This window comes from Ovis aries, chromosome 12 (genome assembly GCF_016772045.2).
Source record: "Ovis aries strain OAR_USU_Benz2616 breed Rambouillet chromosome 12, ARS-UI_Ramb_v3.0, whole genome shotgun sequence".
Lineage (NCBI taxonomy): Eukaryota > Metazoa > Chordata > Mammalia > Artiodactyla > Bovidae > Ovis > Ovis aries.
In genome coordinates, this window is record NC_056065.1 from 61,047,638 (window position 1) to 61,073,198 (window position 25,561).

At 39.5% G+C, this 25,561-nt stretch overlaps 1 protein-coding gene across 5 annotated transcripts in view; it reads right to left on the reverse strand.

The window, feature by feature from the left end:
* ACBD6 (acyl-CoA binding domain containing 6) overlaps positions 1 to 25,181 on the reverse strand; it is a 204,393-nt gene extending 179,212 nt beyond the window's left edge. For all 5 annotated transcript variants that reach the window (XM_042229148.2, XM_004013842.5, XM_060396671.1 and 2 more), the window contains exons 1-3: positions 24,643 to 25,181; positions 17,577 to 17,641; positions 14,562 to 14,658 (exon numbers count right to left, since the gene is read on the reverse strand). In XM_042229148.2, the coding sequence (XP_042085082.1) occupies positions 14,562 to 14,658; positions 17,577 to 17,641; positions 24,643 to 24,864 (384 nt within the window). In that variant the 5' untranslated portion in view covers positions 24,865 to 25,181. The remainder of the gene's footprint in view (positions 1 to 14,561; positions 14,659 to 17,576; positions 17,642 to 24,642) is intronic.
* Between the last annotated feature and the right edge of the window lie 380 nt (positions 25,182 to 25,561).

Below are 25,561 nucleotides of genomic sequence, written 5' to 3' on the forward strand. Positions count from 1 at the left end.
GCTATGGCTTTAATATCATAATCCAGTTAGTCTACTCAAATGTGTAACTGCTTTATTTACAAAGAAATATACCCTGTTCTACTGCACAAATAAAGTCTTGAGCATTCTTTAGTGAAAGAAAATTTTAGTTACACAGGATACTAATTTCCCCAAATTATCTAATAAATGTAATTACCAAATAAAATTTAGGTTGCTTATTTTTTTTCATTTATATGAATTGAACAGGACAACAAAATCTTTTTCCCATTGTTAGTTCTCATTATTCTAAGGCATCAATATTTTTAGATTATAAAATATGTCCATTATTTAAACTATTTTATTCTTTCATTAAAATATTATATTTTGATTTATTAAATACAGACAGAAAATTTTAATTTCTAACCTTGCTGTTTTAATTTGTGTCTATAAGAGAAACAAAAACACAAAGTAAGCATAATACAGGAAAATGTATCATCACAGAAAATCAGTCACTTTAAGCTGTAGAACACTGCCCTCTGGCGTCCACTGATCTAAAAAACAATTCAGTGTACCTAAATCACAATTTAATCCAGCCAATGGATTTTTTCTTTGTTACTGAAGCAAAATTCTTCCACGCTTTTTTAAAAACTCACATTTATTCTAGAGAAACGTCTGTGTCAAATGTTCTTCAACTTCTCCCCTTCTGACTCACCCAAATCTCAATTTGCAGTTAAATATGGCATTAACTTTCATGATCTTACATAAGGAACACAGTATTTAACCCAATTAATCTCACCCAAATTAGTCTGGACAAAGGAAATTGAAGAAAACACGGACACAACACATATAAAAAAGGGATAAAGACACTGAATTCAGAATTCAGCTTACACAAGGTCTTAACCTGATTTTCCATTAACGTGGTACTACAATAATTGGAAAAGCTATACACAGCAGAAATAATAGCAGGCATAGCGCACATAAGTAATCTATGCAAACTTTAGCTATACGGACTGAAATTCTTCGTCAGCCCCTCCCGTGTACCACGTACAAGACAACGGCCAGACCAGTCCAATCCAGCTGTTACTGGTCATCTTCTGCTTCACATACTGAGCTGGTACAAGGAATTATAAATATTAATAAGACATAATCTTAATTCTGGAAAAGAATAGAGGACGAGAAACATAATTTCAATTCAAAATGGTAAGAACAATGAAAGCAGAGGGGCCCAAAGAGCCGTCACTTTGTCTATCTCTGTATGGTTCAAGGAACAGGGAAAAGATTCCTGAAGGTGAAAATATCCTAAACCTAGTCTTCAAGGATGAGCACAAATTAATCTAGTAAACAGAGAGAGCTCTCCAAATGAAGGAAAAAAAAAAAAAACTTGAACTAAAATCAGATGATGTAAAACAGCAAGATGTAGGGCAGTAGATACTGACAACCCCAGAGTGCTTCAAAGTGACTCGTGAGCCATTAAAAGAAAACTAAAACAGAGAGGTCAGGATCCTAGCAGGAAATTTTAAGTAAATCTGGAGTAAAGATTATGCATCTCTATTTTTAAAGCTCCCTGCAAGGGATTCTGGTGCACAGTCAGGTTGCTGAAACAATACTTTAAGTCTGATAGTACTGGAATTTAAAATAAAGGTTGAGGAGGAGTAGGAGGTAGGAGTGAAGTGTAAATATGAATCAGATTGTGGCGGAATTTGTATGTCATACTAATTTAGCCTACGAGTAAAAGGGAATCACTTTTAAACAGGGAAAACATGATCAGGTATGTATTTTAGAAGCAATATAGAGGACAGAGTTGAGTGGGATCAGATGTAAAATAGGGATAACATGTAGAAATGCCCCTGCAACAATAAAATAAAAATACTCAACAAGTATTCTGACACATGAACCTAAAACAAAGTCAAAAGGTAGACCCCTCAAGACTGATTGCACCAGCAGATGTATTTTTAATTTGGCTCACATTGTAGGGCAACTGCTTAGCCAACTTTAACTTCTCTTTTAAAGTCTCATTCAAAAATCAAGAGATATCACACTAAAGCCAAGATTTTATATCTGGTCTGGCATCACTGGCACTCACAGCAACAGCCGGCTGGAGCAAAGGTCCATTTCCCTCGTTCATACAGGCACGCACTCCCCCTGTAAGGGCTTCCCTGGTGGCTCAGAGGGTAAAGCCTCTGCCCGCAATGCAGGAAACCGGGGTTCGATCCCTGGGTCAGGAAGATCCCCTGGAGAAGGGAATGGCAACCCACTCTGGTACTCTTGCCTGGAAAATCCCATGGATGGAGGAGCCTGGTAGGCTTCATGGGGTCGCAAAGAGTCAGACACGACTGAGCAACTTCACTTTCACTCCCTGTAAACTACAATTCTCATGACTATGTATAAATTCCAACCCATTTCATTCATTTATGTTAATGGCCTGGACTCTGCAGGCTATTCACTTTTTAAAAATTAGCTTTTGTGATCCTGCTCTAAAAACCCTGAACCCTGATCAGGATCACAGAAAAGATCAGGGCTAAAAAATGAATTTAGAATCAACACAGCCTACTGTTAAAACTGTAAGAATAGTAAGGAGAAACAGCAATACAGTCTTGGGCAAAACAACATTTAATCATGCAGACTTTATGCTTTATGATATTCCTATCAGCTTAAAAGTGGCCTTTACCACATTCAATTTATTTACTTATTTAGGCTACTTTGAAGCATGTGGGATCTTAGTTCCTTGACCAGGGATTAAACCTGTGCCCCTTTCAGCAGAAGCACAGTGTCTTATCCACTAGACTCCCAGGAAGTCCCTCACATTCAAATCTTAGTTAAAAGTTTATTTTCCTCATGTATGTTATGTATATTTCAATCTCTTTGGCACTGTTGTTGTGCTGTGCTGCGCTTAGTCGCTCAGATGTGTCTGATTCTTTGCAACTCCATGGACTGCAGCCCACCAGGCTCCTCTGTCCATGGGAATTCTCCAGGGAAGAATACTGGAGTGGGGTGTCATGCCCTCTCCCAGGCACAGGAAGAGGACTATTAGGACAGGACCCTGTTCTGGCTCCTCTGTTGTTTCTTCAAGTGCCATTATCTATCCTGATATTCAATGAATTTTTATAGGTAAAAGATAAGTCAATGATGCTGTAGAAACCACAGATGAATAGTAGCCATTTTGCAAAAGTCTAGATGGGTACCAGACAGCTCAGAACAAAAGAGTCTCAATATTACTTATCTTCATAAGCAATACACAAATATAATGCAATGAATGCTAACCTAAGAGTCATCAGACAAGTTATGGTGAACAAAAATAAAGTAACTAGCAATATCCCAAGTAAAGATGAAAGTTTCTAAGGAGTTTCTCTAACAAGGGCAAAAGACTAGATGGCCAACGAGAAGCAAGGTTTAACAATACTACTGAAACACACAGAAAGCCCTAGAAATTCCTGAGAACAACATTGCCTTGTCTATCAGGAACTTTTGCTCCCTCTGGTGGTCACAAGAAGCTTTACTAGGTGTGAAGAGAAACCGGTACATGGGCAAAGAGGAATGAAACTGCAGGAACTACCCAGATAAACTTTCATCTATCAGACAAATCAACATTCAAGTTACAAAGAACACTTTTTTAAAAGAAGAAACTTAGAATTTAGTGCTTTTGAGGAAGCAATGCAGAATTACAGAAACAGTCACAAGGGCTTAGGCCTACTAGGAAATGACAGGAGTATATCACGTGTGGGACAAGGAACTTCATATATAAAGTTTCGTTTTCATACCCTTTGAATTTTCATGCCTGTTTGAATTTTTATTTCCATATGCCTGTATAACTTTCATTAAAATATTATTTACTGGACAATATAGAAGAATATTTAAATCTTTTTACAAGTTTATATTCCAAGTGTATATCGCGTATCATCGGAGTAAAAGCCTTAATCCTTTTAGTAGACTATCCCATGTGCCCCCACGCTTTTTTGCAGAGAAATCATTTCGTATTTCTCTGCCCTGCACCCCATTCCCGTATACCTATTCAGCCCTCCTAACAATTCCTAGAGCACACCAGGCATGCTCCTGCCTTAGGGATTTGCGCTGGCTGTCCCTCCATATAGAATGCTCCTCCCTAGCTACCGGCACGGTTCACTCTTTCACGTCTCTGCTCAGTGTCATCTCTTCAGTGAGCCTTTCTTGGTCAGCTCATTTAAAATTGGAACCCCACCCCCTGTACACCCTATTCTCCTTCTCCTGCTTTCTCTCGATGGTGCTAATCACCTTCTCATACACTATATCTATTCTATTACTTATGCCTGCCAAACTGTAAGCTCTCTGAGAGCAGGGATGGGTCTCTTGTTCACTGTTATCTCCAGCACTGAGAGCTATAACAGGCACACCATAAGTGTGCAATAAATGAGCTGAATGAATGAATACTATCAACAATACCTTAATAGATGTACAAAAAAGGACAAAAGTCCTTTTATAAATGGTTCAATATGAAATAGCAATCTGCAACAGAGTAAAACCTTAATTATATAGGCAAAATACAGGAGATTGGTCTTTTAATAAGTTAGATCTACAGAGAGATCATTAATGTATTTTTTTCTTTTTGGCCTTAACTTGTAGGATCAACAGAGACCAAATAAACTCAAATCATCCTGCTGTTGCTGCTAAGTCACTTCAGTCGTGTCCGACCCTGTGCGATCCCACAGACGGCAGCCCACCAGGCTCCCCCGTCCCTGGGATTCTCCAGGCAAGGACACTGGAGTGGGTTGCCATTTCCTTCTCCAATGCATGAAAGTGAAAAGTGAAAGGGAAGTTGTTCAGTTGTGTCCGACTCTTTGCGACCCCATGGACTGCAGCCCACCAGGCTCCTCTGTCCATGGGACTTTCCAGGCAAGAGTACTAGAGTAAGTTGCCATTGCCTTCTCCAATCATCCTGCTTTTTGTACTCAAAAAGTCTTTACACGGGACTCAAAAGAAATGCTACTCATTACACTGTGCACCTTAGAATAAGAATCTTCTCAAAAGAGCTATGGAAAATACCAATTATTAGCTAGAAATTACAGAAAAACATATAATTCTTTAATTTGGAAAATGTCCTCTTCTAGAACTGTTAATATATTTATCAGGCTATAAAACCACATCTTTGTGTCCATATTATCTCTTTAGAAGCAAGGCAGCCACTTCAGAACAGAGTGACTTCATGGGTCAGGTTTATTGTTGTTTACTTGGTAAGTTGTGTTGGGAGTCTTTTGCGACCCCATGGACTGTAGCCTGCCAGGTTCCTCTGTCCAAGGGCTTTTCTAGGCAAGAATACTGGAGTGGGCTGCCATTTCCTTCTCTAGGGGATCTTCTCAACCCAAGAATCAAACCCATGTCTCCTGCACTGCAGGCAGATTCTTTACCATCGAGCCACCTGGGAAGCCAGGGCATTCACACTGAAAAGAATATTAATCTTCCAAATGACGGTCAATTAGGAAACAGTCAGAAAAAAACAAAGTGACTAAAATGCAATTATTTTCCAACTTTATCAAAGTTTTTATAAAACTACCTTGAATATTTGTTAAAACATCGAATTATACACTTAGAAGCTTGAGCATCTCACTTTATATAAACTTTACTTTAAAAAATAAAAAAACATAACCTGTAAACAAGTGAACTTCAGTTAGTAAACTTGCTTTTCACAGGGGTGTAGGTTAGCAATTCTGAAATGGCTTCCTATGTATTCTAGCTCAAGAAAATGAATAAATATAATGAGAATATTAGGAGCCCGGGTTCTGACTTAGAAAGGTGTTACAAATTCAGAAAGTGGGAAGACAACAATGTACCCTACAGTGCAGGGTTGGAATCAGAGGTACCAATATGAACTTGTGGTTTTTAATATATAAGTAAATAAATATAGAAATACAGATATAGGATACATATGTTAGAGAGGGTTAAGTAGGTGTGGGTATATACACACACGTCTGTGTCCACAATGAATCTATCTGTGTGCACATTCATACCTGAACGCATACATATGTATGCATGTACACACAGATGTTAAGTATGAATGTGTGTTAACATATATGTGCATTTGAGCATATGTATTATTCAGGTATGGAGAAGGCAATGACACCCCACTCCAGTACTCTCGCCTGGAGAATCCCAGGGATGGGGGAGCCTGGTGGGCTGCCCTCTATGGGGTCGCACAGAGTCAGACATGACTGAAGTGACTTAGCAGCAGCATTATTCAGGTATGTCTGCAGAAAGGGCATAGAAGCAATGACGCCCCAGCAGAAATGAGCATACTCAACACCCAGACTTTGCTTTCTAAATACCATTCTCTACTAAAAGGAACCAAAGGGGAAAAGCCAATTCTAGGGTGAGGACAGAGAAAGCAGAAGATGAACCTGTGGAGTGAGTTGAATTGTATCCTCTCCCTGACAAAGACACATCCACATCTAACCCCAGATATCTGAGAATGAGACCTTATTTAAAAACAAGGTCTTTACAGATGTTATCAGGTTAAGATGAGGCATACAGTCAACTAATATTTGACAGGGGAGCCCAGACTACTCAATGAAAAGGACAGTCTCTTCAGTAAATGGGAAAACTGGACACCTATCTTGTACTACCCACAAATATTAACCTGGAATGGACTAAGAACTTATGCATAAAAACATTCATTAAGGTCTTGGAAGAAAAATAGGGGGAAAGCTCCTTGACAATGGTTTTGGCAATGATCTTTTGGATTTGACGCGAAAAGCAAAAGCAACAAAAGTAAAAATTAATAAGTTGAACTACATCAAACTAAAAACTTCGAAACAGCAACAGAAACCATCAACAAAATGAAAAGGTAACTTACTGAACAGGAGAAAATATTTGTAAATCACATTTCTAATAAAGGGTTAATATCCCAAACATATAAAGAACTCACACAGCTCAATAGCAAAAAGAAAAAAAAATCCAATTTAAAAATGGGCAAAAATGAATAAACATTTTTCTAAAGAAGACGTTCAAATAGCCAACAAGTATATGAAAAGGTGCTTGGCACCACTATCATCAGGGAAATGCAAATCACACTTGTTAGAATGGTCGTCATCAAAAAGACAAGAGATAAGTGCTGGCCAGGAGGTGGAGGGGAAAAATAAAGCCCTTGTGCACTGCTGGGAGAAATGTAAATGGGTACAACCACTGTGGAAAACGGTACAGAGGTTTCTCAAAAACGAAAAACAGAGCTACCGTATGATCCAGCAATCTTATGTCTGTGTTGATGTCCAAAGGAAAGGAAAACTGGATCCTGAAGAAGTATCTTTCCTCCCATATTCACTGCAGCATTATTTACAATAGCCAACATACAGAAACAGAAAGAAGATAAACAGATTAATTCAACAGATGCATTAATAAAGAAAATATGACACACACACACATATATTATTCAGCCACGAAAAAGAAGGAAATCCTGCCATGTGCAACAAAGTGAACGGACCTTGAAGGTGCTATTCTAAGTGGAAAAAAAGTCAGAAAAACAAATCCTACGTAACATCACTTACATGTGAAACCTAAAAAAGCCAAACTCACAGAAACAAAGAGTAGAATGGTTTTTACCAAGGGCCTGGGAGGTGGGGGAGAAATGGGGAAAATGTTGGTCAAAGGTAGAAACTTCAAGTTACAAGATGAGTAAGTTCTGGGGATCTAATGTACAGCATGGTGATTATAGTTAATAACACTGTATTACATACTTGAAGGTTACTAAAGGAGTAGATCTTCAATGTTCTCACCACAAAATATAAACATTATGTGACATGGTGGAGGTGTCAGCTATGGTGGCACTCATTTTGCAACACATGTGTGTCAAATCAACACGTATGTGTGTACCTTGCTGCTGCTGCTGCTAAGTCGCTTTAGTCGTGTCCGACTCTGTGCGACCCCATAGATGGCAGCCCACCAGGCTCCCCCGTCCCGGGGATTCTCCAGGCAAGAACACTGGAGTGGGCTGCCATTTCCTTCTCCAATGCATGAAAGTGAAAAGTGAAAGTGAAGTCACTCAGTCGTGTCTGACTCTTTGCAACCCCATGGACTGCAGCCCACCAGGCTCCTCCATCCATGGGATTTTGCAGGCAAGCGTACTGGAGTGGGGTGCCATTGCCTTCTCTGGTGTGTGGACCTTAAATTTATGAAATGTTATATGTCAATTACATAGCAATAAAGCTAGGGGGAAAAGTTAAGATGAGGTTTAAGGCGAGCCCTAAATGCAATGACGGGTTGTCTAAATAAGAGAAAGTAAGGGCAATCTGGATAGAGACACAGGGGGAAAAGGCCATGTGAGCAGAGATAGAAATTGGAGCTATCCTGCCACAAACCAAGGACTCTCTGAGACCACCAGAAGTACTGGTAGAGGCAGGGAAGACTCTTCCCTGAAGCTTTCAAAGAGAGCATGGCTCTGCTAATACTGTAATTTCAGGCCTCCTGTACTGTGAGAGAATTTCTGCTGTTTTAAACTACAAACTACTAGTTTATGGTACTTTGCTATGGCAAACCTAGGAGACTAATACACCCTGAAACACGCCAGAAAGAAAAGTGTTCAAAGAATGATGGGGACATATCAAAAGGACATGGGAGCCGTCTTGAATGGCTTTCAGAGGCCAAACAATGGTAATTGGTATTACTATTGAATAAAATACAAATCTATGAGTATATTCTTGACTATAATGGGTGAGGCAATCAACCAGGGGCCCTGAGCACATTCATGTTCAGTATGCCAGGCTCTGACTACTTCTATCTTGGCCTTTTCTCAGGGTTGTGTGTGCAGTAAGCCACCATCAGGGATAAGGTAATTTCTTCCACACCCCTGAAAAATAGCAGGTTTACTTCTACCTGCTATGAAAGTGATGAGTCCCCAAAGCTCAGTGCTCCTTCCCTATGGCACAACCCACTGTGTATGCAGGCATCCATCTAGGCCCACCTGTGTCATCCCTGTGGGATTTGGGGGGCACAAGAATGTGAAGCAAATCCAACAAAGCTCATGTTGTTTGCCATGCCATGAATAATGAAGTCCTTTGGCTCAGACCCAGGAGTCTTGTAACTCTGCCAGTATCTAAGAAACAGTAATGGGCTATCTTATTAGCTTGTAAGTAGGGTAGAATCCTTTCACAGATTTTGGAAATGAGTAAATAAATAAATAGGGGAGAAGGGAAAGCCCATCCTCACAGTGGCACGCCAAGTAATAAATGCAGAAGGAATGATGGAGTTAGAATACCATTCAGTTCAGTTCAGTCGCTCAGTCGTGTCTGACTCTTTGCGACCCCATGAATCGCAGCACGCCAGGCCTCCCTGTCCATCACCATCTCCCGGAGTTCACTCAGACTCATGTCCATCGAGTTGGTGATGCCATCCAGCCATCTCATCCTCTGTCGTCCCCTTCTCCTCCTGCCCTCAATCCCTCCCAGCATCAGAGTCTTTTCCAATGAGTCAACTCTTCGCATGAGGTGGCCAAAGTACTGGAGTTTCAGCTTTAGCATCATTCCTTCCAAAGAAATCCCAGGGTTGATCTCCTTCAGAATGGACTGGTTGGATCTCCTTGCAGTCCAAGGGACTCTCAAGAGTCTTCTCCAACACCACATTTCAAAAGCATCAAGTCTTCAGCACTCGGCTTTCTTCACAGTCCAACTCTCAATCCATATGTGACCACTGGAAAAACCACAGCCTTGACTAGACGGACCTTAGTCAGCAAAGTAATGTCTCTGCTTTTGAATATGCTATCTAGGTTGGTCATAACTTTTCTTCCGAGGAGTAAGCGTCTTTTAATTTCATGGCTGTAGTCACCATCTGCAATGATTTTGGAGCCCCCCAAAATAAAGTCAGCCACTGCTTCCCCATCTATTTCCCATGAAGTGATGGGACCGGATGCCATGATCTTCGTTTTCTGAATGTTGAGCTTTAAGCCAACTTTTCCACTCTCCTCTTTCCCTTTCATCAAGAGGCTTTTTAGTTCCTCTTCACTTTCTGCCATAAGGATGGTGTCATCTGCATATCTGAGGTTATTGATATTTCTCCCGGCAATCTTGATTCCAGCTTGTGCTTCTTCCAGGCCAGTGTTTCTCATGATGTACTCTGCATAGAAGTTAAGTAAGCAGGGTGACAATATACAGCCTTGACGTACTCCTTTTCCTATTTGGAACTGTTAATGGATATTAAAACTAGTGGGTGAAATCTGATTAGGAAAAGGATATTTACACAGTCTTAGAGTATCACCCCACCAATTACTCATTAATTTCAAAGGGGGCAGGGAGAAATGCTACAGTGGAGAAAGCAAGCGATTAAAGTCAATATAACCAATTTGAGGACAAACAGACATCATGTATCTTCTGGTATAATGCATACAGAAGGACACAATTCTGTGGTATTCCTTCCAAAAATGTAATGATCCAAATCTAATTACGAGGAAACATCAAGCAAACCCAAACTGAGAGCCACTCTACAAACTAACGGCCTGTACTCTTCAAAAACATGGCAGTCAAGAAGGAAAGGCTGAGAAACCACTTCAGATTAAAGGAGACTAAAGAGACATGGCAGCTAGGTGCAGTGCACGATCCTGGGCTGGACGACTGATCAGAATGTTTAAAAATAACTATGAAAGACAGTCTGGATATACGATAAACTGGAATATGGACTATGAATTTGACAATGATATTAAATGAATGTTAAAATTCCTGATTTTGAGAAAAGAGAATCATTGTTATTTGTCAGCAGGAATGTAAATTGGTAATAGCCATGATGGAAACATTATCGGTTCTTCAAAAAATTAAAAATAGAACTCCCATATGATCCAGGAATCTCACCTCTGGGTATACATGTAAAGGAAATGAAATCAGAACCTCAGACATCTGGTCTCTCATTGTTTATTGAGCATTATTCACAATAGCCAATATATGGAAAGACCTGAGTGTCCGTGTATGGATGAATGTATAAACAAGATGTGTCGTGTGTGTATATACACACAAACAACAGAACCTTATTTTGCCATGAGAAAAAAGGAAATCCTGCCACTTATGACAATACAGATGAACTGGGAGGACATCATACTAAGTAAAATAAGCCAGACAGAGAAAGACAAATATTATATGATCTCACCTATATGTAGAATCTAAAAAATGAAAAAGTCAAATTCATAGACGCAGAAAATAGAATGGTGTTTACCACTGGCTAGGGAAAATGGGGAGATACTGGTCAAAAGGTACAAAGCTGCAGTTCTGTAGGATGAATAAGTCTACTACAGGCATAATGGGTACAGTTAATAATACTGTATTGAATACTGGAAATATGCTAAGAGAGTAAATATCAGGTGCTCTTCTCACACACACACAGAGAAAAGGTGACTATGAGAGATGATATATTAGTTAGTTCAACTATAGTAACCATTTCACTACGTATATATACATAAATCATGTTGTATACCTTAAATATACATTTATAATTTTTATCTTAACACATATGTACACATACATCTACATATACACACACATGCATGCCTTATAGGAACTCTTGACACCAAAAAAAACAACAATGACCAATTTTGGTAACTGCAGTATAGTAATGTCGCACAGAGTCGGACACGACTGAAGCGACTTAGCAGCAGTAGCAGCAGCAATGTATCGAAGTTTATTAAGCAGTAAAAGGACGTGATGTCTATAACTTCTCTAAAACGGTTCAAACATAATAAAATAATTCAGAGGAAACCTATTTACATGTATGTACATGTAGATAGAAAATGATAAAACAAGGAAACAACCGGCATAACTAGACAAATGCCATCCAAGAGTTCCTTGCACTGCTCTTAAAACTTTAAAAAAGTTATATCAAGACAGTATAATGTACTATTATAAATTAGTTACCAATAAACACACTAATTAATAACACTGTATTCTATACATGAAATTTGCTTAGAGAGTAGATTTCAAGTGTTCTCACCATAGACACACACAAAAAAACATGATCAATAATGGGAGGCGATGGATAAGGTATTTAAGGTAAGAAATCATAAATTCTGTTACTTATCAAAAGTTATAAACTCAAATGCCTACATAAGAAGTTTAGCAAGATGGTTCTAGCTGAGGCTCTCTCATAAGGTTTAGGGTTTTTTGGGAGTATAGTGGCTTTTTACTACTATAGTTGCTTTATACAGTTTCTGCTGTACAGCAAGGTGAATCAGCCACACGTACCCCCTCTTTTGGGAATTTTCTTCCCATTTAAGTTACCAGAAGTAGAGTTCCCTGTGCTATAAAGTAGGTTCCCCTTAATTATTTATTTCATACAAAGTAGTGTTATATGTTGGAGAAGGCAATGGCACCCCACTCCAGTACTCTTGCCTGGAAAATCCATGGACGGAGGAGCCTGGTAGGCTGCAGTCGATGGGGTCGTGAAGAGTCAGACACAACTGAGCGACTTCACTTTCACTTTTTGCTTTCACGCATTGGAGAAGGAAATGGCAACCCACTCCAGAGTTCTTGCCTGGAGAATCCCCGGGACGGGGGAGCCTGGTGGGCTGCCGTCTATGGGGTCGCACAGAGTTGGACATGACCGAAGTGACTTAGCAGCAGCAGCAGCAGCAGTGTTGTATGTCAATCCTAATCTCACAATTCATCCACTCCCCCATCACTCCCTCCCCACGTGCTTTTTTCTAATACACATAATGTCAGCTATCCGACAGACAGCAGAGTAGTTAAGAGTGGGGATCTGGACTTATACAGGCAAAGGTTAAAATCCCAGCAATATCATTTATTAGCTGGCTGATCTTGGCAAGTTACTAAACCTCTCTGTGCCTGAATTTCCTCTTTTTTAAAATGCAGACAATAATAGTTTCTAAGTCTTAAAATTCTTAAGAAGATTTCAAAGGGCAATATATGCAAAGAACACATTCAGCATGAGAGTTGCTATTATTTCATCATCTTTAGAAGCAAATATCAATAGAAAATGATTCTTTTAACCTAAAACAAAATGAATTAAATATCAAATCTCTTGAGATTGAGATTAGGGTCCGGCCCCATACCAATAAAAAATGTGGGGGAAAAAGCTATGAGTCAAAGGTACCAGCTCAGAGAGTTTAAACTAAAAATTAAAATGTAAAGGAAATATAAAATTTCTTTTACAACTAGATTATGATGTTAACATATTTTTAGAATCATGTATTAAAGAATCATTTTTACTTGAAAAGTATGGATCTTTGGTTCTGTTTAGTTTACTCAAGTTTCATAAATTAAGCAGGTAAGATATAGATATTTTTTAAAACATCCTTCACGTCTAACTGGGTTTCCATAAGGAAGAACTACCATAACTACACGGACTGTGCAAGCATTTGTAATAGTCATAGTTAATGGAATTTTACTTAGTAATTAAGACATTGAAGATAAGAAGCCATAAATTCTGTCATTTATCAAAAGTTATAACCTCAAATGCCTACACAAAGCCAGGCAATCAGAAACAGTCAAGTATAGTCAATAAGGAAGAACTGAGACCACAGTGGCTGGACTTGAAGAGTAAGGACTCACTTAAAGGCATGCAAATTCAAGTCTTGTTTTTGTTTTTTTTAATTGTGCCATCTGTATTCAGGCTGAGTTCAGTTCAGAGGCACTTGTTCTTACCACTGAATTTCAGATTTTTAAGTCCTTTCAGAACCTTTATAGTATATATCTGTACACAAACAATGTTTTATAGCAGTCATATCATTAGAGATATCCTAAGTTGGTTATCTTTCCCACTTTGTACTCATAATTAAGATATATTTTTATATGTTATAACATTTACATCTTTAAGGTTCCTTATAACTCTGACATTTTAAGATTCCATCACTGATTCCATCCTTCATACTGGTAATAAATATCTAACAATGAAACAAGTGTCCCCAAAGTCCAAAGTAATCTCTTCTTCTACTGGATACCTTAGCACTCACCTCATTATTGTTTTATACTATTACTCTATTTTTCTTATGTTTTATCTTCTATAATATACTTTGTGAAAGTCGCTCAGTTGTGTCCAACTCTTTGCAACCCCATGGCCTATACAGTCCATGGAATTCTCCAGGCCAGAATACTGGAGTGGGTAGCCGTTCCCTTCTCCAGGGGATCTTCCCAACCCAGGGATCAAACTGAGGTCTCCCGTATTGCAGGCAGATTCTTTACCAGCTGAGCTATCGGGGAAGCCTTATAATGTACCTTAAACTATGTACATAAAAGCAGAAAGGATGCCATTCATATTTTACCCCATCAATAAGCATTTTGCACTTGCATAGAAGGTGCTCACAAAAAAAAAAAAAAAAGGAGAAGAGAATCCTCCCATTTCTCAAGATAATACTATGATCACAAGTTAAACTCTTTCAAATTCTAAAATGAACTGAGCTTTTGCATGATTTACAATTATGCTTTTAAAAATTCTCCACAATTCAGAGTTCTCAGTATCAGTAGCTGGCTATATGAACATATAAGCAATAGTATTTTTAGATAGATAAATATTACAATAACTTTATAACCTTTCTATTTGAGAAAATAAAACTCAAAGGATGTTACTTAACCCTACAGCTTAGTTTTAACATTTATTTGAGAGAAAGATGGTGGTTTTTTTGGAAAGTGTTAGTTATAATCATTAAGTCTTACCTGAGGATTCCAACTTGGATCTAATTTTTTAACTACAGCAATGTATTCCTGCATTGCTTGGCTGGGGCTTGAATCACCAAGTGCTTTCCATGCTTCCCTGTAGTAATATCCAAAATGGCCTATCATTAATTATGTAAGAAACACAAACAGTATATTTCTTGTTATTATTGAGAAAAAGGCACACGTTTTAATGGTCACAAGATGTAATAAGCCATAGACGCACAGCCTTCTCTTTTTGCCTTTACATTGGTCCATAGCAATACAGACCTTATCAGCCCACCTAAGGAGCCCTTTTAGACACTTTTTCCTCTAATCACCCTTCCCATGAAATTTTAAAATATATATTGCATGTTTGTCGAATTTAAGAAGGCATAAACTATTATAATATCTAAGATTTTAAAACTCCCTCAAACCCAAATTTCACCCCTGCTGAGAACACATGGTCTACAGACAATAGAACAGTTCGCATCTAATGAATTAACTGTGTTTATGGCGTTTCAATAATGTGTTCACTATTCATCACATAAAACAATATTCTGTGGGAAATGCTTCAAACTTCTTATTTTAAGGTGTGAGAAATACACCTTCCCCTCCTGCCGTTATCTCATCTCTAAGCTGCCAGTAGTAGATCCTGAGGCCTTGGGCAGGGACTTCAAATGTGAGGAGGCAGTGGAGACAGAGAAAAGAGTACTAATGAATGAGAAGGCAGGGACTTCCTGCAGTTCAATAACCAAGAGCAATATTTTAGTCCTGAGCCCCCTTCTGCACTCTCCTTTCCTTCTTTCCTGCCAGCTGCTAGGCCCGGCCTCCTTCTTGGCTTTTCCCTGCCAATTCTTTCTACCTCCAACTGGGAGGTACAGTCACTGATCCACTGTAAAAGGTAACTCAGTCTCAGAGTCTTCCCATTACCTTCCTGCTCTTATCATGGACAGAACATCTTTCTGAGGTTTCCTAAATTTATTTTTAATCTCTTGAAATTTACTTGTATATATCGTAAGACTTAACCCCAAATATACATCCTTCAGAGTAAAGAAATTTCATTATTTAGTACTATTAAACAAATATACATGAACCGTACTTAGATTTCCCCATCTTTTTCCAGATGAGGAGCCAATCAAGACTCACACATAACACTGAGTTTCAAGTATGTTTAGTCTTTTTCTCTTCCATGATACTGATATTTTTTTTTAACAGTTCAAACCTGGTGTTTTTAAAAATATCTTTCAATTTGCATTTGTCTGACTGTTTCCTCACCTAGAGAGTTTTCTTGCCAAAAATGATTAATCATGATTAGAATCAGGTGAAATATTTGGCAAGAGCAACATATAGGTGAAATGTCATTTACAATTCATCACATCAAGGACGCCAGTTTGTCCCATCATTAGTGATCAGAGTCAAGATTCAGTACAAGCAGTGTCTCCAGGTTTTCTCTTTGTAATTAGTAAGTAAACTCTTATTGTGTGAACTCAGATTGTGTGAATATTGTTCCCGAGTTGTTTTTCATCCAATGGTTTTAGCATCTATTGATGATTCTTGCCTGAATTATTATAATCGTAAAGTCTAAACTTTTAAAAACTACTAAAAACAATGAAAAAAATAGGAAAACACAGAGGAGAAAGTAATGGTGAATTTATAATTCATAAATTTAAAAATGCACAAAATATGCATCAAGGAATTTTATAACAGTAATAAAATGCCAGTCAGAGAACTATTAGAGAAGGCAATGGCACCCCACTCCAGTACTCTCGCCTGGAAAATCCCATGGATGGAGGAGCCTGGTGGGCTGCAGGCCATAGGGTCGAGAAGAGTCAGACACGACTGAACAACTTCACTTTCACTTTTCACTTTCATGCACTGGAGAAGGAAATGGCAACCCACTCCAGTGTTCTTGCCTGGAGAATCCCAGAGACGGGGGAGCCTGGTGGGCTGCCATCTATGGGGTCGCACAGAGTCGGACACAACTGAAGCGACTTAGCAGCAGCAGCAGCAGAGAACTATTTGTTGTCATCAGCATAGGAAGCTTGAGCCAGAAACAAAATCAAAGCACAGCTTCCTGTCACTGAGAATGTTCTACACAAAAGAAGTCAGCTGAACTAAATAACTGTGCTTAATGACATTACTGATTTGCATTTCAGGTTCAAGCTCTACATCTCCTCCCAGCTGGGTGACAAGCAGTCCCCAGACAGGCAGCTTGCTCAGGGAACCACGTTTTGAGGAGCCCTGCTCTGGAAAGAGGTGAGAATCCAGTTTTAGTGCTTCTTCTCTCCACAACCATATTTCAGCTTTTCTTTTTAAACCTTCCCTCTCTACTTTTAATTTCAGGTGGATGCTCCAAAGTCCTTTCTTCTCTAAGTTTCCCTATTATATATGATTCCTCTCTTTTCACTTAAACAAGGTGGGAGGATATAAGGCCTCATATGACAGGATGTAATCTCTGAATTATAATTTTAAAAAAAAATTCTAGGAGGGCATAGTCTTTCTATGTATTCAGGAAAGAAGCAGGCTCAGGATCTATTTTTCTTTCCCCCTCTGTTCAAGAGGTTATTAGAAGCACTTCTTCACCATGGTAGGCAAGGAACAGAAGAGCATTAGAGATGAGGAGAAAAAACTGGGGAGGGGAAAAAAGAGTAAAATATGGGGATCTGCCCTCCTCTTCTCCCTTCCCATCCTCCGGACCTTCTTCCAAGATTCCTCCAGAGAGAAGTGGTGACCCATTAGAGGCTGTATGATTAGGAAGGAAAATTTCAAGCAACAGCTCTATGGTCACTCTCTAAGAAGTGATTCATATGTGAGGGATGTATGAACTACTTATATACCAACATCAAAGCATAAGAATCCTTTAGGAGACTTATCTAAAATCGGCTTTTAATCTCTCTCCCAACTGCCTGTCATTAGCCCTGCCTACAGCAGAAAGAGATTAATATAAAAATAATTCTTTAATCTGCTCACTGCTTTCTAATTCCCAAACACCTAAACCCTTTACAACAACCACATTAGATCCCAAGAATTTCTTACCATTTTTGCTTTCCTTCAAAGTCAAAGAAGCTTGGTTTAGGTGTATTGCAATTTCCAACTTTGACCTAAATGAAGGGGGTGGGCAGAGATAAAATCAAGAATTTATTTTTCAAAAAACTGCCTCAGAAACTTTTAATTTTTAAATCTATTACATATACTTTGTAACTATAGGTTAGAAAATATCTACAACTATATAAAATAATAAAATGTAACATTCTTTGCAAAAGCAAACCAAAAAACTACAACTTTAAATAGAGGCTGCTTTGGCTTATTGCATAAAACAACTGTTAACTACCAGTATAACACATTTTTAAAATGAATGATAAACAGCTACATTTCTAAATTAGACAAATTGTGTGTATATATATATAACAAATTATAGATTTTGTAATCATGCTACCATTTATAATGTAGAATTTTTAAATATGCAATAAACAAGTTATAAAGTACAGTTTATCAGAATTCATCATACAGTCTGTTTATGCTGATTCTCAACACTATCAGCATTTTCTCTCTCTCAAACTCCAGAATAAAACACACTATTTTCAAATTTATGAAACTAGTCAGTATAAATTTAGATGCTAAAAGCCATGAAAAAATTTCAAGTTTCTCAACAACAAATTCTATAAATTCTATCTATTCCACAATAATCTTCTCTTGTTCGTGGTCAGTACTTATTTTTAATTTTTAATCCTCAAACACTTATAGTTAAACTACACAGTGATTTGCATTATGAATAAGCATGAATGAAATTCACACAAGTTAGACTTTACTACACACCTTGACTCCCCCTGCCACAAGTAATCTCCCTTTCTGATGAACTCTCACAACACTTTCTCCCTCTCTGTGATGGCACTTTCCACATTTCCCTTGTGTTAGCGAGGTTTAGCCTCATCTTTCTACAAGAATAAAGTCTCTCAGAAACTATTCTTAACCCACCCATTGCACATAGCAGTGTCTAACTGAAGGCAGTAAAAAAAAAAGTTTGTTGCATATGGAATGCATACATTAGGCATGTGTTCAACAAAATACCTACCCACTATCTCTCTAAAGCTAAATACCACAATCTGAACCCTACCTACTTCTCTGGGACCTTCCCACTACCTCCTAATACTCCTAACACATGCATTTTGCTAAAATCAAACTGATGGTCTACTCATTAATCAGACTGGTCTACTCAATTGCCTTAAGAATTTTCATTTTTATTCTATGTTTCTCATGTTCTTTCCCTCAACTGAAAAGCCCTCACCTTCTTCCCTCCACTTTTCAAAATGCTCCTTTCAGTACCACTCAAGGTTCAGATTCTAAGGAACCCTTTCAGCCTACAATGATCTCATTCAGCTCTGATTTCCTAACAACTATCATCTCTATTATCTGCTTAGTAATTAATCGCGTGGCTCTCTGGTCATTATTAAAATGTACAGTGATACGGGGCAGTCCAGTGAGGAAGGGACAGGGAGAAGAAAGGATAAAAGAGCAGGAGCTGCATTTCTTAGACAACCACCATAAACCAAAAGCTTCACATAAGTCAAAGGAGCCACACAACAATCCCGCTAGGCTTGTCGTTACGTACTCATTCTATAAATGAGTACAGAGAAGCTGAGGAGGATTGTCACTGCTCACACATTTATAAATCTTGAATCAGGAGTCAAGACTTGACTCCAGGACTGACACCAAAGTCCAACACTCCTCTACTAGACATCACTGTTTCGTATGCTACACAGAGTCCAGGCTTCCATTCTGGCATCTCTAAAATCACTTCAACTACTGGATTGTTAGAAATATGAAATGGGAGAAACTATTAGGCATCATAAAAATAGCAGTTATTACTTTGCGTTTTTTTGTCCAGACAACAGCCAGTGGCAGAAACAAATGCCAATGCCTATCCTCCATTTCTCCTGCAGTGACAGAAGTCTCAGCCAGACACAAGATCGTTGAGCTGAACATTTTATGTGACTATGCAACTTCCGCCCAGGTCCAGGGAACTGGATGCGTGTAAAAGTGACATAAATATCTTCCTTAAAAAGAAAGAGGGACTGTTCTTCCCTTTCCCTCTGCCTAGGCTAGAGCTGATCATGGAAAGATCTTATTGCAGCAGTTCTAAAACTTTTTGGTCTTGTAATCCCTTTACACTCTTAAGAGACTGAGCCCCCCAAAGAGTTGTTTTTTTTTTTTAATGTGGATTATATTGATCAATATTTACCAGATTAGAAATGAAAATATATTTTAAAATGTGTTAAAATGTGAATTAATTAATTTTTAAAATAATAAACTTGTCACATGGTAGCATAAATAACAAAATTTTATGGAAAATAACAATATATTTTAAGGCAAAAAATATTTAGTGAGAAAAGTGACACTGTTTTACATTTTGCAAATCTCTTTACTATCTGCCTTAATAGAAGGCAGGTGTATTCTACTTCTGCATTCAGTCTATTGTGATACATTGTTTTGGATGAAGAAAACAACTTCACACAGATACATTGTTAGAAAAGACAGAAGTATTATAGTAGCATTTTGAGATAATTGTAGATATTCTTCTTTGATATCACACCAAATCTCAACAAGTGGCAGTTTCTTCAAGGATAGCTTCTTAAAGATTCTTCCCTGGTGGCTCAGACGGTAAAGCATCGGCCCGCAATGTGGGAGACCTGGGTTCAATCCCTGGGTCTGGAAGAACCCCTGGAGAAGGAAATGGCAACCCACTCCAGTATTCCTGCCTGAAAAATCCCACGGATGGAGGGGCCTGGCAGGCTACAGTCTATGGGGTCGCAAAGGATCAGACACGACTGAGCAACTTTACTTTCTTTTCTTTCTTTCACAATGGATCTGAAGCCATATCAACAAATTTTTTATACTGTTACATTAAAATCCATTGGTCTGACTCACATACTTTGAATGCATCTTCTATCCACACATAATTTGTAACTTCATTCCCTGCAACATCTGAAAACAGCGCACTGAGTTATGCAGATCTTCCAAACGTTGACCTATTTCCTTACACACGCAACAGTAAAAGTTCACAATCACTGAAGCCAGCACTAATCTATCAAAAACATCTTTCAGTATTAGGAACCTGTCAAGATCAGGTGGCAGATGCAGATTTTCCAAACCTAATTTTCACTTGAAAGCTCAAATGTTGTCACTGACAACAAATACCAGCAGTTGTTTTCCTTTAAGTGACAGTCTGACTTTTCTCATTTTCAAGAAATTGTATGCCAAATACTCAAGCCTGAATAAGCATAGTTTATCTGTAAGTTGCTGTATTAAGTAAAAATTATGTATGTTGAGAAAAGTGGGTAGCTCAACTTGCAACTCAGAATTTACACAGGCATTTTTCTTCAAAACAGCCAACAATAATTCAGTATGCAGGAGACATATTTTGTGTGTACCCCTATTTCATCACACACAACATTAAAAAGACTTGTATTCAAGAGTTAAAATGAAAGAAAATCAGTAATTTTTACTGCTTTATCAAAGGCATTTTAAAGTGAAACTGGCCTTTTTCTTTTTAAATTCAGTCAGTTCAGTTCAGTTGCTCAGTCATGTCTGACTCTTTGCGACCTCATGAACCGCAGCACCCCAGGCCTCCCTGTCCATCACCAACTCCCGGAGTTTACCCAAACTCATGTCCATTGAGTCAGCGATGCCATCTAACCATCTCATCCTCTGTTGTCCCCTTCCCCTCCTGCCCTCAATCTTTCCCAACATCAGGGTCTTTTCAAATGAGTCAGCTCTTCACATCAGGCAGCCAAAATACTGGAATTTCAGCTTCAACATCAGTCCTTCCAATGAGTATTCAGGACTGATTTCCTTTAGGATGGACTGGTTGGATCTCCTTGCAGTCCAAGGGACTCTCAAGAGTCTTCTCTAACACCACAGTTCAAAAGCATCAATTCTTCTGCACTCAGCTTTCTTTAAAGTCCAACTTAAATTCAGAGTACACAGTGGCAAAAAAAATAAAGTTAAAAAATACTACTTCTGCCACTGCCTTGATTCATGCTAACACATCAGCAGTTTTATCCACCATGACAGCACAGAAAAAAGGCAAATACAAACATACCTCGTTTTATTGCACTTTGCTTTATTGTGCTTTGCAGATACTGCATTTTTCACAAATGGAAGGTTTGTGCATACCCTGTATCAAGCAAGTTTATTGCAACCATTTTCCCAATAGCGTTAGCTCACTTCATGTCTCTAGGTCACATTTTGCTAATTCTCCCAATATATCAAACCCTCCACTAGCAAGAAGATTACAAGTCATTGAAGGCTCAGACGATGGTTAGCACTTTTTAGCAATAAAGTATTTTTTAACTGAGGTATGCACGTTTTTTTAGACATAACGCTACTGCACACTTAATAGACTACAGTATAGTGTAGACATAACTTTTATATTGGAGAAGGAAATGGCACCCCACTCCAGTATTCTTGCCTGGAGAATCCCATGGACAGAGGAGCCTTGTGGGCTACAGTCCATGGGGTCCCAAAGAGTCAGAGGTGACTGAGTGATGAACACTTCTACTTTCACGTGTATTGGGAAACCAAAAAATTCCTGTGACTCACTTTATTGTGATATTTGCTTCATTGCAGTGGTCTAGAACCAAACCCTTGTATCTCTGAGGTATGCCTGTAGTGTCTTAGTATTATTATGAAAATAGTTTTGACTTTATATTCTCTGAAGTCTGAGGGATTCTAAGGGGGAGGGGGGCGGTCTATAGACCACAGTTTGAGAACGACTGCCCTAGAGAAAGGTTAAACTACAAGACAGAAAAAGACTGAGCCCCTGGATGATTACCTGAAGCAGAGCACCCTATCAGCCTAGATCACCCACCTCTAGCCCGTTATCTGAGATGAAAATAAAAGTTCAGCAGCTGACCCTGTATCCTGACACAGCAGCTTTTGTATTCCCAAATTCAAAGAACAGTTCTGGATCCAGAAAAGGCTGAATAAATAAAACTACAGGATTCTAGGACATCATTAGTAACATTTCTCAAATCATTAGATAATGAATTCTAAGCTATGAAACAGAGTTATAAAATGTAGCACTTTAACAGAGCATCACCTAAACTCTGTTCTCTCTGATATATACATGATATTTTCAGACCCCCTGGAACAGACTGTTTCAACCAAGGTTGCCAATAGTAAATGCCAGTGAATTAAGTGTACCCAGGTTAAAGTAGGAAGATGTGTTGAGTATCCCCACTTGTGCTGGTGCTGAAGGCTCCTCAACAGGAGTTTGAAATTTCCATTGTCCTCGGGTTTTCACAGGTGTCAGTAAGTTCCCTTTTGTTGGCACAGTGCAGGCTGATGAATGTTAACTGCTGTGATCTTTTTGAAACCACTAAGGATGATAGTGGAGCCACTGCCTTATCTGAGACTAAGAGAACTATTATGTTAGGTAAGGTTAGGTCTCTGCCTGAGAAAACAATGTTCACAGCTCAGTTTATTTTTAGCCTTCTCCTGCTGACAAAATAGAGCGTTATTTGAAATAGAAAGTGAAATTATTTTATGAGAAAAGCTGATTTTATGAGAAATGTAATTATTTTACGAGAAATTCTGATCCCATGCAGGAATTATATTGAACTCTCAACTCTGTTATTCTATCAAAGACTGCTATTTTTAATACTGCCACAGAATTCTGATAGAAACAATATTTAGAAGAGACTGATGAACACTGTTATGTCCTAACATGCCTAAGTAAGCATAATTTTATTCTCCAATTCTCTAGTAATTATTCTCTCATAATGAGGAATTTTATTTCCAGATACAGACTATCTCTAATGTCAAGAGGGTGAGGAATGCACACCTCTTCCAGACTACCCAGATGAAGTACACCTGAGACAGAATGGTTACCAGCTGGCAGGTGATGATAGTTCACTGATGACTTGGTATCAGATATTTAAGGATGCTGATACCAATACCAATAAAGATATGTCATAGAGAGGAAAACAATGTTTCTTGGAAATCTGGAGAAAATTAGTCTTATCTTGCCCAGAGAATCATCAGTCAGCCATATTACTTGTCCAAACACAATGCTCAATAAATTATTGTTAAATAATTGAAAGTCTCATTTTAACGTTATTAGGACAGGACTAATGACCAAAGAGAAAATAGATACCCAGAACTTTTGCAAGAGAAAAAATTCTGAGGCCAATTCAGGGGCAATTTTCATTGAACACTATAATTTATATCATTTATCCCTACAACTACATCTCTCAGGTCACTTTAACTGATATTCATCGATCTTCAAAAGAATCTTCATCTCAAGTCAGTATATTCAGTTTATGATACAGAGGGACCCCCACAACTATTTCTTTTCAAAGAATATAAGGGGAAATAGATGGCAAGGGGCATAAAATGGGCTGTTATTCAGAACTCCATTGCTTCCAGTGCTCCAAAAGCTGGAGTCTTCCTCAACTTTTAACTCTTGTCGGCAGTTTTTCACATATTTAAATCTAAACTCCTCAGGTAACTTTTGTAAATCTCTTGATGGCAAGTATCATGATGTTTTTGCTTCTCTGAATCCCCCACAGGCATAACTCCCAAGTGTTTTGCTATAAAATATGCTAAACAAGTATTGTTGATTATGATGAAGCAATAATTTTTCCAACCCAGTTACCCTCTGAGGATAAATAAAAGGTGTGTCATATGACATTATTGTATTTCCATACCTCCAGGTAATTTCAGAGCCTTAGACTCAGGAGCTACAAGTTAGTTCTGGTTCAGATTGTTGACCCATTTTGTAAATGTTCTGAAGCTGATGAAGGGCATAAGGGCAAGATCACTAAACAAGTCGGGAAAGACCCAGAAAAACTGTCGCTCAGCAAACAAGTCGGGAAAGACCCAGAAACACTGTCTCTCAGTGTCAGCTAAATATCGCTCCTAGGATAGCAGACAGGTCCTTTCCCTGTCCAGAACGAAGCTAATCCTTAGATGATTAAAACACACACACATACAAACTTCCATTACACCTGACCATTAACCAAGCACTTTCACCATCCGTTTTTGGAGGAAAGGGAAGGCTTACGGTCACGCTCCCGCACCCAGCCCTTCCCTGCTACTTTACCTGCTTGTACCTGGCATACAGGTACAAGAGCTGCTCCCTGCTGGCCACTTGCACCAGGCCTTGGAGGTGCTCTGCAGCCTTCTCAAACAGCTCTGGCAGGCTCCTGGATGCCTCGATCTCGGGGCTCTGGAGGGATTCCACATCCCCGGAGTCGTCCCCGGAGCTCAGCTCTCCGCCACTGTCACCCGTGGTGGCCCCCGAGGGCAGGAATGACGAGGCCATGCGTCCGCCTGTCTTCGGACCGGGTGTGACGCCGGCGTGGGGGCCTGGCCCACCAGTCCCGAGCTCAAGCCGCACCCAACTCACCTCACCGGAGCTCCCTCGCTTAACTCAGCCTCGCTCCCTCTATCCCCCTCGTCTCCCTGGGCGTGCAGGGAGGGTCCCGCCAACCTCTGCTGCTCTCCCCTGCTGCCTGGTCTCTTCCGGCTTCCCCAGGCTAACAGGGAGCTCGGGTCAGCCCAGATCGCTCCGGTGGCGCGGGGGTCTAGGAGCTGCACGCGCAGGGGTCCCGGAACAAGGGCGGCGCGGGGGCGGGCTACAGGCGCCTGGGGGCGTGGCGAGGGCGTGGCGAGGGCGTGGCGAGCGCTGGGCTGCCTGCACGCCGAGCACGCGCCCTGGGTTCCGGACTCCAGCCGGTTCCGCTCTGGGCTGCAGACGTGTGGGGGGATTTATGGGACCGCTCTGGGCTAACGCTGCTTGGAGAAACTGTCCTCAAACGTTGAGGTGTCCGTTAGTCGTTTCGTTGAAAATACCGGATCCCATTCTCGGGTTAGGCCTTCTAGAGTGGGGAAGGAGGCCCTGTATTTCAGAGTGTATCGGTCGAAGTGGAGTCCTGGGAAACTTGGAGCTGAGGACGAAGGTTCCGCCTAAGTCCGCCTCCCCGGGTTTTGTGTCCCTGTGCTGTGCCTAGTCGCTCAGT